The sequence below is a fragment of the Micromys minutus genome, assembly GCF_963924665.1.
Source record: "Micromys minutus genome assembly, chromosome: 19".
NCBI lineage: Eukaryota > Metazoa > Chordata > Mammalia > Rodentia > Muridae > Micromys > Micromys minutus.
This window is the reverse complement of record NC_137954.1, coordinates 40109218-40125086: the sequence shown is the minus strand read 5'-3', so window position 1 is coordinate 40125086 and position 15869 is coordinate 40109218. Positions and strand designations below refer to the sequence as shown.

The window sequence follows — 15869 nt, the reverse complement described above, 5'->3', positions numbered from 1 at the left end:
TGGACCTCACATTGGTCGGTCCACCCCTTCAGCACTTGCTGCCACACCTTCTGTGCTATTCTTCTCTCTCCTGGCATCCAAGCAAACCAGTCTTTCTCAAAGGCATATCAGCAGGATGCCAAGAGCACTGCAGGGCAGGCAGAGCTCTTGGAGAGTGGGTAAAAAGCTCAGCATTGTTCAGCCACAGGGTGAGCACCTCTGACTCTCTCTGGTGACTGGGTAGGGTTTATTGTTGTGGATTAATGACTCATTTCTTTGAGCTGCTTGTTAACATCTACCTGTTTTTCAGGTTCCTGTCACTTAACCACAGACACCTTTAGCTGATTTGTGATGTTCAACAGTGTTTGGAGGCAGGTTCATCCATAAAATAGGTTTGGTTCCTGACTCGCCGTTCTCAGGGAGTCAGATGCTTTGGCATTTGTGCAGGGGAGGGGCTAGCCTATACTCTGGCTAAACTCAGATCATGGTCTTCCCTGTATATTAGTTAACCTAACTCCTCATATCAGCCAGTCTTGGCCAGATCAACAGACAAGGAAGTCCAGCTGGAGATTGGTTCTGCAAGTCTGATGTAGCTGGGCATGTCTCACCCCAAGCCTCCCAGGCCACATGGCCCCAGGTCATGCCCTTTCCTCCTTCCTCAAGCTCTCCTTTGAAGTGCTATTTCAGAAAATAGGAGATGTCTACCACAACTGCTGCTCCTAAAAACAGACAGCTGATGTCTGGAATAGGCAAGGTTAGTTCATCCCCAGTGGGCATCAGAGCTGGGGCTGCATCTTTGTTTGAGACAACTCTGTCCCTATCCCATGTCCCTGCCTGACTGAAGGTGCCTACATTGAGAGCTGCCGCAGAGCCCGTGGATACGGGATACTGCTGCACTATCCTTTGTGGTCGTCACCCATCCGTGTTACACAGGCTCTGGGAAACGTCTGTTTCCACGGTTATTTCCTCCTCCTCACTTTGAGGAAAACTGGCCTGAAATCATGCACCCAGTTATTCTACCCACCCCCAGGTAGATGGGCATGTTCTTGAGCACAGAGATGAGTTCTGTTTGCAGAGCTGGCTAAGTCATTGTCCTCTAATCTGTGAGCCCATAAGTGTCTGATAGATCATGTTCTCTGGGGGAGACCTGTCCCTGAGTGCCAATGTATAGCGCCTTCTACAAGACACTTGCTCCTGGCCAAGAGATGCTAGGACATGGCTGTGGTGGCCATTCAGACAAAGATGTTTTCTCTGCATCCTCCTTTGCATCCTTGCTGCCACCCACCTGCTGGTTCACTGAGTGCTTGTCGAGTTTTTGGCACACCTGGCCATGTGCTTTGTGCCAGGAACCCTACGACTCAGCTAGGCCTGTTCTCCCCTTGGACAGTGCCTGCCTGTAGGTGTGCAGTGTTCTACACGTTTCTCCTTGGACATGCTGTGCTTTTTTTGTTTCTAGAGCTTCTTGGCTGTGTGTATACTGCCATTTTCTATATTTATATCTTCCTAGAGAAGATTTCCTAAGTGGTAGCCAGTTTTGGGTTCTTTGTGGATGATCTCAGGCATGATGATCCTTCCCTTTGCATGCAGGTTTAGGCTTCTGTGTGATGTCAGAGTGTCTGGGCAGAGATGGTGTTTTTGTGCTTTGTCCCAGTTTATATGACTGACCATGCTGTAAAGAGCATGGTCCTAAACACTGAGCCTTCCTGGTAATTTGACAGAAGCCAAATGTCCTGCCTGTGTTAAGGCAGAACTTTAAAGAGCCATGAATAGCTAGCTGGGTTAAGGGGTAGTCTGCCTGCCACTTCATATCAGCCTTCATGATATCTTCATATCACTTCATATCACTTCATGAGCTCGGCAGAGGAGGAAGTCCAGCAGGAGGGCAGTTCTGTGAGAACATTGGCAGGTACCACATGTGCTGGTGGCCGTGGCTTCTGTGGAAGTTCGACACTCGTTTATAAATTGACAGGAGTCAGGAGCATATTCATTGGTCAGCAAGGAGTTAGGGACACACCAAAGAACTTGGGAACGTTTGAGAGAAGATAAGCTAGTCAGATTGTATTGGTTCAAAGAAGGGAGGACCTATCTTTATTCTTGGCTGCTCAAGAAAAAAATTCAGCACATGTCAAAGAAAGGGTGATTTTTATATAGTAATCCCTCTTTCCTCGTCTTTAAGGCCCTGGAATTCTCTGCCATGTCTTCTTCATGCTCTCTGTCTTAATTTCTGTCTGAGTATTTCAGGCAAAGCCCAGATTACCATCACACTTCCATGTGCACGTAACACACAGTTCTAGAGCCTTCAGTGTGAAAGCAATCCAGACTCAGGCGCTGCCTTCAGATCCTGAAGGTTGGTGGTCCACTGGGGCTGTGCAGCCTGACCCTCTCTGTGTTCAGTGAGATTGAGCCCAACTCCCTCTCAGCTCCAAGATCCCAGTGGCCAGCTGCCACTGTAGTTATGGTGTCTCATAGATGAGAGCTGCTCATAGGCCAGGAGATCTGTCCTTGAGCTGAATGTTCAACAGACAAAATCTGTTGTCACTGGTGTTCCATGTAATAGCTGTTTTAAAAAGAAACAAAAAAGCCCTCCTTAGTCACTTTTTCAAAACAGGATGGAAAAAATTATTCCTGACTGGTTCCTCTCCTCACCGCCCCCCTTCCCATCCCTTCTCTTCCTACCATGGTTTGGAGCTAGTTGTGATTCTTAGGGGAAAATCAGCGGGAACACCTCATAGGTTATCCTTGACATTTTAAATGTCTGCCTGATTACCCCAAAGGAAAAATAGCGCTTAGAGAAAGAGAGTCTTTCTTCCATTTTCATTTTCTCTAATAAATACACATAAACTATGTTGGGCATGCCTGAGGAATTCACGACACTTACTCATTAAAGTTTAATTCCTATTAATGGGCAGATGCGAGCTTTATTATAGAACTTTGGTATTTCTCAATAACCTGTGTGGCAAGAAAAAGCAGAACTTAATGGATTGGGGCACTCAAGGCTATTAGTGAAATTCACACAGGGAGGAGCTGGGTTTATTGAAAGCTGAGCCTAGTGTTAGCTGGGTGCACAACACTGCCTTGCCTGGAAGGGGCTGTGGAGTAAAGGGACGTGGGGGGCTGGGAGCACTCAGCCTAGTAGGTCTGTGTGTGGGTTGGGGAGGGGGGACTGGTAGCTGATCGTTTCTGTCACTGAGCCATTCATGGCAGACTTGCGTACGTTAGCTGAATGGCATGTTTTGGTGCTAGGAGGATCCAACCAGTGGTCACATGGGTCAGGACCAAGGGACCTTATGATGGACCAAAGGGATGGTATGCTGGCCACTGAATCTAAACAAACCCAGTAAAGCCACACTAAATACACACGGGGAATCAAGCCGTCCGTGACTGCACACTGAGCTGCTCGGCGAGGAGGCAGTGAGTAGTGGCGAGGCCTCTGTTCTCAGTTCTCACGGGCGACGACTCTTAGGAAAGGGGAGTCCTTTCACTGCTACCCAGGCACATACACCAGATCACCTTTCATGGTTATTTTCTTGTCCTCGGCTGTAAGAGCTAACCTGAGTTTTTAAATTAATTTTTATTACATTTTAAAATATTTACTTTACATGCATGCATACATATGTGAGTGTGCAGGGGTGTGTGTGTGTGTGTGTGTGTGTGTGTGTGTGTGTGTGTGTGCATGCGTGCGTGTGCCACAACATGTGTGCAGGTCAGAGGACACTTTGTGGAACTCCTTCCACCATGTGGGTCCAACATATTGAACTCAGATTGTCAGGCTTAGGGGCAGTGTATTTACCATCATGCTGGTTTGTTGTTGTTTTAAAATGTTCTGTCACCGAGTTTAAAAAGACACACACAACACAAATATCTTTAACTCAGGAGTCTCTCACTTTCTTATTAAGTCAGATTTTAGTTCAACATCAGCAGTTCTGTATCCTGCAGCCTCACACCTCAGAGTGTGTTGCAGTTTGTCTCAGAGCCACATGGTTTCAGATGTAAAGTGACATTGGGTACCTCCTGCTGTCCCTTGTGCAGAAAGCTGGGCTGTGGCTGGGTAGCAGTCTTCTTTCACTCCTTTACAAAGATCCCTGTGGCAGGAACAGATAACAGGAACAAGGTTAGATCTTAGAGGGGTGGGATCATTTCCTGTGTGTGTAGCAAGAGCTGAGCTCTCTAGGGACTGGGGCAGGGCAACACGGAGGGCAGAAAAGGGAGTGTCTCTAACAGGGATCTGTAGTTTCCCTGCTTTAGAGATGAGACATACAGATCAGTGAGCCCAAGATTGTGTGTACATAGCAGAGCCCAACCTGCAGCCATAAACAGATACCTTTCCAGGTCCTGCATCTCCACCTGAGCCCTTGAAGCCATGTAGGCAACATCTGACCTGGCCTTGCACCTGTACCTGTGTGCCTGACTTAGGCCCAGTACCTACCACCCTTTGCCCATCAGGTGCTCCTTGTTAACGCAGATCATCTGAGATGCAGGCAGGGGAAGAAAATTGCATGTAGCTTTTCATGTATGACCTGTACATAGTGACATTTCCTAGAGGTAACAGAGTGGATAGGGACTCAAAGATGTATTTTAACAACAGTGAAATGTACTTCAGTCACATGGGTGGTCATCACTCACATAGGAAGTTGGCACTTTATGTCTATTAGCGTGATTTTCTGTTTTGTAACAGAATACTCCAAACTTGGCTTATTTATATATTGGGCAATGGGACAGCTCAGAAACATGTTACTGGCATCTGGCTATTTCCTGGTAAAGGTACAGTGTTTCATAGAACATGGTGGAAGTTAGATGTGTAAGCATGACAGGAGAGCTGGGCTGTCTTTATAGCAACCATGTGTGCTCTGATTAATTTAGCCCTATGGGAAAGAAGCCAGTTTTCCTAGAGCAGTGACTTCTACCACTTGGCACTGTTACCTTGGAAGTCAGGTTTCAGCCTGTATTTTGGGTGGACATACCATGTTCGTGCTGTAGAAGTCCCCTTGATATGATGTGATCGGAATAGCCAGCCATTCACTGTCTAGTTCTCACTGTCTTCTTCTGAAGTGTATTCATGAGAGTGAGGACAAAGCGTGACCTGACAGGTCCTGACAGGGCCATTAGAACCAAGGGAAGCCTATGAGTAACCCAAGGAGATACAATCTGTGTTTCTTTCGTGAGCAACTGCCCACACCAACTGTCTTAAAGTATGTGCTAAAAGGAAGGAGGGCAGTTTAGAGAGAATTTGGCCACAAAGATTGTTAAGATGCTCAGTGGCCAAGAAGGCTGTGAATTATTCTGGCTACCCCTTACCCACCAGGTTCTCCATTGGCCATATATTTGAAAAATCTCCAGTAGAAAAGAAACATACCATTCATTATCATAGCCATCCTGGCTCTCCCCGTTTCAGTCCCCTACCAAGTGCTTTGATGTATTAAGTCATTCCTTTTCTTTTACTGGTGGTGGGCAGAAGTGTGACCCTAAACCAAATGGAGAGGGTTTCAGGTCTCACGAACTTCTTAGTCTCTAGTCTTTGGCTGTTTTTCTCTTTTTCAAAACTTGCCCAACTTGACCAGGTCTTTTTCTTGTGGGAAGCAACATTGGCTGCAGTTGAGAAAAAGAATTTCACCGAATTTCAGATTGAAGGACAAGTTTCTCTGCCTCTTGATTGATACAGAAAAGTTAAATACATTAAGCATCCATACCTAATTAGAGATCTGTCTTGGCAAACCAGAAACACCAGGCAGGTTCCAATACTAGCATGGTAAAAGTTACAGTCAGAAACCTACAACAGGTGTCACAATTCTTGCCAAAACAACATTGCCTGAAGACTAGTGACAAGGCAGGAGTTTTTGATCACTATCCTTTTCTGTAAGAGAAAGCAGCACAGAGCTGGGGAAGGGAGCGCCAGACTGTCACTTCCCATGTGGAGAGCATGAAAGAAACTAGATAAGTAGAAGGGTAAGATTTTAGTGAGAGCCAAGGATGCCCATTGCCAATGTGCATCAGCCAAGTAAAGTAGATATTTAGAGTGCTTAAACAAATGTTTTTATGTTTTAATAATATTTTAAATGTTGTAATGAAAATATCAGACACCTATGAAGAAAACCAAGTAAGTAGCTCAAGAGTTTTGACACTAAATGCTTTAAAGCAACTCTGGGAGACCTAATAGGGTCACAGGTGCAGCCGGGCTCTATGTGTACTGGGGGTGGATAGGTGGGGGTTGGGGGTGTTCAGATACAGATTCTTGTTAATGTGATAGTGCAGGGGCCATCATTGCTCTGGCTGATTCTAGAGAGGAATGTTGGGTCCTGCTTTGCCGGATATGTGCTGAGCTACAGTGGGTAGGAAGGTGTGCTACTGAGCACAGCTAGCTGGCTGAGCATTGGGATGCCAGCTGCAACACAGCATTCCGCTGACTGCTGGTCAGACCTCTGAGCTGTTCTCATGAGAAAGTAAAACAAAACCAAGAAACAAAGCATTGTTCCGTGTGCCGCACATGGGATGCAGTATTGGCTTGCTGTGAGTTCATGAAGGAGCCCAAAGGAGGAGAGCCAGTCCACTGGAGCTGAACTCTGCAAGTGATCCAGGGAGATTCAATCCGCTAGGGGTGATGTGCATTGCAGATGATCCTCTTCTCAGAGTTACTTCTTACCTGGGAGGCAGACATGCCATATCACAGTAGTGCTGAATCAGTGATTGGAGTCCAGGTATTTTGAGGTTGGTCATCAGAGATGGGAAGACACAGGGCTAGGAATTTACATATCGTTTTTAGAGTGCAATAGTCTTCCCAGTAAAAGAAGAACAAGATATGGCCTTTGGTGGAAATCCTGGAACTGGGCCCTTGAAGCCCCTGTGATTTCCTGAGTAGTAGGATGTCTTTGAGATTCTAGGGTTGGGGCTGCTAGCCTTACTCATTGTTCTAGTGTGTAAAGGAAGAGGCAAGAGGGCTAGAGATTGGCACATAAAATCTCTTGACTGGTGATGTTGAGCTTGTTGCCAGTAAGAGGATGAATGATCACTGTTCCGATTTCATTTCTGTTGCTGTGATAAACTGGACTAAGAGCAAGTCTTGGGAGAAAGGGTTTATTTGGCATATGCTTCCATCACTGAGGAAAAGTCAAGGTGGGGAACTCAACAGCTACTAACTGAGAGAAATGAATGCATCTTTGCTTGCCGCTTTCTTCACTTTTAAACAGTTAGGGTGGGTATTCCTCCATCAATTAACAGTCAAAACATTTTCTCATGGACATTTCCACAGGTCAACCAGATCTAGATAATTCCTCATTAAGACTCTCTATCCATGTGATTATAGATTGTCAAGATGACAGTTAAGACTAATCTCATGATCAGCCCAATTCTATAGGGATGGGACTTCTATACCTGGGGACTTTGGGCATCATGTACCTCTCTTCATATGAGTGCTCATTTTTATCCTCAAGAAAACAAAAAACACTTCAGTGCAAAGAGGGTTGTGTTTGAAGATGTTCAGTGAAAGCTGAAACCACAGAAGGTGCTGACTCCTCTGTGTGCTGTTTTTCCTATGCACATGCACTAGTAATAAAGTTTAACTGACAAGTCAGGTTCATCAAGAGAATAACAGCTAATAATATGTACAGTAGAGCAAACACAACAAAGTGCTCGTGTAAGGTCTCTGTGTGTGGTCTCTCAAAGCTCTGTTGTGTGACACTTACTCTCTTGTGATGATGGTAGGATGCACCGAGAGGCCGTTTTAGCTTCTCCTTGGTGTGCTGGAATTGCTCACATGACTGTCTTGTGCTTTGTGGTCAGCTGTTATTAAGTAAAACAAGAGTTACTTGGATGCAAGATTGGCAGTACCATGGCAGTTGGTCTGGTAATAGAAACAGCTGCTGAGTAACAAGTAGGTGGCACATCCCCAGAGTGCTAGACAAAGCTTGGCTCACATCTTGGGCAGGATTGGGTAGGAGAACTCAAGTTTTCATCTGGTATTCAGAATGTGATTTAAGATGTAAGGGTTTGTTGTTATATTCAGAATGACATGTAATTTAAGATGTAAGGGATTGTTGTTGTTTGTTTTCTAGAACAAGCTATTTAATATTTTAGACTTGAAGTCTCCCCATTATCTACAGTAGTGTCAATGTGAACAGTAGGCAGAGTGTCAGAGCTGAATCAGAGGACATCACCCAGCTGGTGGAGAAGTTAGTGGTATCAGGGCACAGCATATGCTGTTCTAAGGAAAGCTTAAAGTATGACTTACATGTGGAATCCATGTTACCTCACCCTTATATTGTTGTTTGAGGTTAGACAGCTAATTTGTATGCTCAGTGAACACACCCTGAAGGCTAAGGGACACACACCAGTAAAAAGCCAAGAGATCCTGCATATGGGCCAAGACTTAGTCATACTACATGATGAAAATATAGACTCAGCCTCTAACTTACACTGTATATCAGCCACTTGGAAATGTGGTAGATCTCTTTTGGGAGTACAATAGATACTATTGTGTGTCATTCAGAGTCATTGGGCCTTCAGAGCTCAGGGCAGATACTAACCAATTGAGGCTTATACTCCAGAAATGGTCTCCATGCTTGCTGGCATACTGTGCCAGGGTTGGAGTACTGGTCAGCTAGTAAACCTGAGCTTTTCCCAGATGGAAGGGTAAGGTGACTGGTGGAGGCCTTCTTGTTGATGCACTGGTGGCAGGAGCAGGAAGAACCATGAGGGATCTTCCAAGCAAAGCAGACTGTAACTTCCCATGCATGCATGTGTGCGAGTATACATGCGTGTGTATGTATGTATGTATGTGTGTGTGTGTGTGTGTGTGTGTGTATACACCTACATACACACATGATTACACAGCCTACCTTTTAGAGCATTTCACTGCTTTCTACAATGAACACTTATTTCTTTGCAGGAAGGAAAGGCTTAGGAAGTGTTTTCTGCCCCTTGAGGTTTCTTTTTGAGCAGTCATAAAGTTTAAGGAGACTGTTGTTTGCTTTACAACCTATGGTTGGGTGTCTCAGGTGATGGTGCTCCAAAGAAAGCCTTCAGTCTCTTAGTGGTAGGGTGATTGTTTGGGATATATAAGGTATTGCAGTGACCTCTCAGTCTTCCTTCTGAACCCTGGAGCATGGGCCACAGTATCCCAGACACTCCGTGTGCTTCTTTTGACCACTATAAAATGCTAAGACTGTCAGAACTAGGATGAGGTTTGTTACGGGAAAGAAGAGAGCTGTCTGACACCCTTGTTTGGTTCTGATTGAGACTGAGGAGCAGTCTCCTGTGTGATTCTGATAGCTTCCTGCATGCTGCTTCTTTGGAAGGGCATATTTGGGATCTCCTGGTTTGAGGTTTCTGTCTTCAGAGTTGAAATTCCTCAGAGAACACACAGATTGGCTCCCCTGTTTGGCCTGAAGTGATGTTACCTCTTTGTGTTCTGCTTTGAAATTCTGTCCATGGGAGCAACTAGACTGCCCTGTGAAGTTGCTGTGCTCTTCTTTAAATGACTTGTGGGTGACTGCTGATGCTGTTCTGCAATGGAATGCATGTCACTGCAGAACATTTAACACCACTTGTCACATGCTGATTTTAAAGGAAAGGTCTGGTTCTGTGGAGTTTGTAGGTTTTCTTTTCTTTGTGTTTGGGGAAAACAGGTACCAGGCACTGGTGGTCAGTGAGTTCTAGTCTCATTCTTGCCTCAAGTCAGAACACTCGATTGCTTCCTGAATATGATCTAAAAATGTATTTCAAAGAAATGATTGTGTAATCTGTAAGTCCACTGGCAAGGCATCTTGAGTAAGATGGTACCCACTTCCTTCTGGTGGCCATGCACAGTTGCTTTGTCTGTATCAAAGTCCAGACCCTTCATTGTTATCTTGGAAGAGTGGCAACTATTTATCTTAATGCTGTGGTCTCTGCAGAAAAGCCCACTTCTGATAAGCCCAGTGTGGGCCTAGTATAAGTGAGCCATGCTTGCTCCACCAGATGCCCTCAGGCAGGAATCCTAGTTTACCATATCTCAGCTGGAGGCTGTTTTGATTATTCTACAAAGAGCTTTTCATTTTTTTCTGACAAGCAAAAACAATCTGTGCTGGAATTGAAACTGTCCTCTAAAAGGAGGGGATCGTCGCCTGCAAAAACCTTTTCAACTCACCATTTCTGAAGCCAGTGTCTCCTCTGTTCCTCAGATGGACTTTCTGGCCGAGACCAGCCTGTGGAGCTGTTGAATCCTGCCCGTGTGAACCACATGCCCAGCACGGGTAAGTCAACACATTTGTGCTGTGAAGTCCTGCTTTACTGGGGAGTATGACAGGAGGTGCAGGTCCCTTTAGAAGTGGAAGTCAGTGTGATATCTGAATGCTTTGGACTTGATAAACACTCAAATGGCATTTCAGGTGTCTTTGGTGTCTGGACTCTACCTCCCCTTTCCCACCTACCACCTCCTTTCCTTCCTTGGCTTTACACTAGGACACTGAACAGAGGTAGGAACTGGGGACTAACTATTTCATGAACCCGTCCAGCTTTTAGAGTCTGAGTGTTTTGAGAAGTTTTGATTTTCACTTTCCCTCAAGTATTGTTTGCTACAAGTCATTTTGTCTAACACTGCCATAGTTCTGAGGTAGTTTTCTAGTCTTGCCTAGTATGGAATGAGGTAAGTGTCTCTTAAATGCCTCAATAGACTGAAAAAATAAACATAGTTTCTAAGAAAAGGCTCTGCAGCCATTTTTCTGCAATGAAAAGCGCACCCTACTCTTTGAGAGCGTGGTGTGAGGATAGGCTGTGGCTTGCAGTGCTGTCGCCTGGCCTGACCTGCCTCCAGTCTCCTGATGTCTGTCACTGTGTGAATTCTGTTTCTGAGTACCTGGTTTTGTTTTCTTGTTTCTCAGACACAGGTGATAATGATTCCCTGCAGAGTTCTCACTAAACTCCAATATATCAGTGTCCGCTTTTAGTGGTTCTGTGATAAATGTCCTCCCTTACTGTCACACTGACTGGTACTGAAGATGGCATGGCGTGGGGTGTTTCTGTGATGTGCCAGCTCAAGAACCAGTGTTTGCTGTGCCCACTCCCCTTGGTTTCTTTGTCTGCTTCGGGATGGTGTGTCAACAAGGATTAGCACACCTCTTACCTCTGTAGCCAAGCTTCCTTCATTTCCTAGCGTGCTTAACACATCTTTACAGTATTGAAGGTCAGACTGTTTGCAGCATAGTTTTAAGCTCATTGAAGCACTATGAGTGGGTAGAGAGGGGCACGTATCCACAGGTATGTGGAACATCCTATAGAGCCTACGTGTTGATGTGTGTCTGAGAAGCCGTCAGCACAGAGGGCATGCTTTCACTTGTTTTCAGAAATGTTAATCAAGAATCAGACACCTCACAGAAATAATAAGATTGAGCTACAAAACCCTGAAAATTGATGTGAGATATCTTTAATGTTGCATTTTTATACTATAGAACAGAGACATTTTAACTGGTTTTTGCAGTTACTAGTTGTGTTGTATTCCTGGCCATTGAGTTAACCTTACCTGTTTTCGGACATGCTGTGTGTCTCATCTAAGGAGGCATCCAAAGGCGCCCAGGCCTTCTTATTGCCCGTACTCTCTCATTTCTATACCAGTCCTTGTCCTGCATTCATGACCCCATGAAAATTCTGTTGATGATAATCAAGCCTTGCTATTTTGTAGCAAGAATTACTAGGGCTATTTATTTGCTACCACCCGTTGCCTTGATGGAGTGCTCAAATTGGAGTTTTTCTTGGGAGTGTAAAACATTCTTTCAAAGAATTCCCCAAAGGCAGTCTGCCAAGCCCCCCCCCCCCCAACCCCCCTCAGCTCAGAGTAGTCTGCTTTGCTCTTGGTTTTGCTTTCCACTACCTGGCCGTCTCTAGGGATTTGTGTGTTCAGGTCCCACTTACTTCCCTCTTTCATTTTGCTTTGGGCTCAGTATGGACGGAAGCAGAGCTTAAGGACCTGTCCTGAGCCCACCCAGGACACTATCTCCTGTCCCTGTTGCATCATGGCTTCTTCCTCTGGTTGGCCTGATCCTTGCCTCTGGGGTTCTCCAGCCCAGCACAGCTTTGTGAAGGTATCTCTAGCAGGGATATCTCTTGCAGCTGAGCCAAGCAGCTGATATAGGAAGACCAGTGGGCAGGCTAGGATGAGAGTCATGAGAGGTTCTTGGTAGATGGAATCAACAAGGGTGAGGGTGTCTTGAGTAGCCCTGCAGATTTGAGGCGTGGGTTACCCAGTATGGTGTAGATCACTTGGCAGCATCTCTCCTGCCTGCCAGCCCTCACCACAGCCCTGTGCTCATCTAATGGAGTGAGCAACTGGCTGAGATGTAAGGCAGGCTGCTTTCTGAGTGACTGACCTCATAGTCCACTCTGTTGTGTTGTTGCTGATGGGACTGAGTGAAGAGTTACTCTTAGGGCCTTTTCTGGCTGTGTGCTACCTGCTGTCCTTGTTCTCTGTCTGTCCTCTCCCATTCTCTGGGGACATGGTGCTGCGCTCCCCCCTCTCCACAGGGCATTGTCTGTTTGGGCTCTGCCTTAAGTGATGACAGTCCTAGTCTACCTAGTGAGCCAACTGTCTGTCCATTATAGGAGAGATGGATACCTAAGAGCTGGCTAGGCCCTTCAAGGCGTTGGCCACTGTTAGTTTCTGAGACTCTTCCCAATCTTATGTAACCCATTCTGGATGTCTGCTGGGAACCATGGGGCAAATGACCAAACATCTCACAGGTAGCCTGCAGCCTCCACTGAGCCTTGCTCCCGTTCTGTGCTTCTTCCTCTGTAGGAAGGGATCTCTGGCTTTTGCTGGTGGCATGAGTAAGGGTAGCCAGGTAGGCTGCACTCTCTGAGCAGATAACTATTAGTACTTCTGCCTTGCCCCAAGTCCTGGTGCTTCCATTTCTGTGCCTCAGAACACTTTGCAGTTGAAACCACACCATGTTTCCCATGGCTATCTGAAGAGACACTGTTCCTGTACGTCTGATGTTCTATCTAACTTTCACAACATGTGCTTGTCCAATATTGTCTTGTTGTACTTTGCTTGTGTGGATCGTGTGTCTCTTTAGACAATCCACCTACCCCTCTGCTTGTGTTCACTACCATCGTTTACCAGAAATGCTGCTGGCTTTGAATGCACCCTCTTGCCTGAGCTTCTGACTCCCACCCCCAGTCTAGCTAGACCTGCCCTTTCTACTCTGTCCACTGTTTCCCACTTGGCATCCTTTGCCACCCCACTGACCAGGGAGGAAGAAAGCAACCTTCCCTTTTGAGTGGATTGTTTACACTTCTCACAGTGGCCCATCTCTTTAGTTCTGTGCTGCAGAAATGTTCCTTGTCTATCACAGGATGTCACATGAGGCAGGGAAAGGTGTGTGACTCTTGGTTTTAGAGCTGAGCACACAGTGGCTATCCAAAGCAAAGTATTCTCACTGTGTATGTTTGCTCCCAAGTGATCCCAGTTCCACGGATCTCAGTATCCTGAGACTGATAATTGGGGGGGGGGGTGTGTGCGTGTGCACACACGTGTGTTTGATGGGACTATGTGAGTGCTGGTATGTACAGATACTTGTGTGTGTGTTCGGTGTGTGAATGTAAGGATGAAAGGTCAGCCTTTTGTGTTTTTCTTTTTGCACCTGCCCATGTTTTCTGATATGGAACCTAGAGTCTGGGACTAGACTAGCTAGACTGCCCCATGGTCCCCTTCTGTCCTCTCCCTCACAACAATCATATGTACTCACCACCCTGCCCAGCTTTTTAACAGGGTTTATGGAGATTCATCTCAGATCCTTACGCCTGCACAGTAAACATTTTATTGACTACTAGGCTGTCCATAACTGCTGTATGCTACTCTCCTCATTTCTTAATTTTAAAAAGAATTTTCTTTTTATGTGTAGTGGCCTCAGGAATAACCTTCAGGCGTGTGTCATACAAAGGACGGAGAACTAGGCTTCGTTTTCCATGGATATTTGAGAGTTTTGTTTCAATTGTCATTTATGACAGGACTAGTATGCAAAGGCAGATTCATGCACTGTGACATCACTTGTGCTCAGTGCTCAAAGCACTTTCAGTCTGTGTTTATCATCAATTATTATTGTAAGTTTTAGGGCTTTAGTATCTCAGACAAGTCAGCCAGGATGTGCAAGAGAATTTTATCAGCCCTTGTCCACCCCAGTTAGCCTGGATGGGAGTGAGTTTTCAGTATCTACATGTTAGTGTTGTGTAATCTTTTCTACTCTTAATACTTGGTTACCTTTAAGGAAAAATTACCTTGGGGCCATACCCTGTACACCTGGTTGGACCTACTCAGGTTTCTGTGTTCCTAAGGGACTCTCATGCTGCCATGTGGAACCAGAACCCCAGCACATAGATCATGAGGCCTCTTGACAAGGGGCTAAGTGCTTGACTAGAACAGAGAGCAGAAGCAGGTAGCCTGTCAGGTTGATGAACAGTATAAGGTATGGGATGCTAGCTCTATCTCTATCTCACAAAGGCCTCCTGAGTACCAAGCTTAGTACCTGGGCTGTCTTCCTTTCTCTAGCATCCCTGGCCACACCCATCCCTCCATGTTTCTTGCTGGGCTGTGTCTGTTGACTGACAGGAAAGCTAATGAAGACACTGGGTCAGTCTGGCCGCATCTCCAGTTTGCCTCCCGTTTCTTTCCTATAGATTCCCTGCTCTGACTTGTGTGCATTCTCTCATCCCTGGGTCACCACCCCTCCACTTGACAAATTGTAATTTGTGATGTTCAATTTATAAAAATTAATAACAATATTTTATAAGCATTATGTTTCACAGGAGAGTTATTTTATAGTTCTTTAAAAAATGACACTTAGATGTTTTTAAAATTTGAAAGTATGAGTTTTCCAGTAGACCTTTGTTAAGATGTAGTATGTTATGTAGCATGTTATAAGTTATTGTGCCTTTGGCCTCTTAGAGACAGCTTGTCTTTTGATCTGCTTTCTGATACTTGAGTATGTGTAGAATGGAAGAAAAGGTCCCAATTGCCACAAGGAGTAAGAGGACAGTGAGGAAGGTGAACCCTAGGTTGTGTCCAGAAAGACATACTCTAGCTCATCCTTCACTTACTCCTTTCTATAGGCAGGAGTTTTTGCAGCCAGGCTCATGTCCTGGACATGTGCATGTGCGATCCAGAGATCCCTGTTTCTGTGGTGGTAGGCTACGGCCAGGAGAACAGTCAAGGTAGAGAGAGAGGGAAGAGCAGAGAAGGTCAGGGTCTTCCTCGGGTGGTTAGAGTTTTCTTGAGAAGCTGACATGATTTCAGTAGCATTAAATGATGGTGTGGAACTGGTCAGTGATTGAGGGACGCAAGGAGATGCTAGGCTTTGGCAGGTAACCTAGTACCAGCTAGCAGGCAGGGAGGTGGAGCAGAAAAAATGCTGGCCATATGATGGCACTATTACCAGTCACTTGCCAATATCCTAGGCAGTCAGCCTTTGTGTACAGGAGAGAGACTCCTGGAAGTTCTGGCTGGTGCTGTAGTAGTCTATCTGGGACAGGGGCATCGGGCATGAAGACCCAATAGAGACCATTGGCAAACTAGATGAGATAGTGGCACAGTGATCAGTACGGTGGCAGTAAAGAAAGTCATTGGGACTAGAATCTAGCCATCAGTAGGATTCTCAGATGATGCCTACACTTGGGAGAGAGACAGCGGAGTGGAAGCTAGAGTGGTATTGGCCTGAAGCTCTTGGATGGTAGAGTCATTTTAGTTAACTATGGTCGGTAATGTAGATGGGACCCACCTTGTGGGGTTGTGGATTCAGAAGGCACAGAAGTGTACCTTGGATGCAAATATGGTTTCATTCCAGGCCACTAAAAAGCCTTTGCTCCCAGCGTAGTCTACAGAAGCTGTCTGCAGGAGGTAGCAGAACATTCTGGTCTCGATTTTCCAGGGGCTG

At 45.7% G+C, this 15869-nt stretch overlaps 1 protein-coding gene across 5 annotated transcripts in view; it reads left to right on the top strand.

Annotated features, from left to right (window-relative positions):
* Window positions 1–15869, top strand: part of HDAC4 (histone deacetylase 4) — a 234540-nt gene that overhangs the window by 102786 nt on the left and 115885 nt on the right. For all 5 annotated transcript variants that reach the window (XM_080933234.1, XM_080933233.1, XM_080933232.1 and 2 more), the window contains one exon: window positions 10131–10202. In XM_080933234.1, the coding sequence (XP_080789360.1) occupies window positions 10131–10202 (72 nt within the window). The remainder of the gene's footprint in view (window positions 1–10130; window positions 10203–15869) is intronic.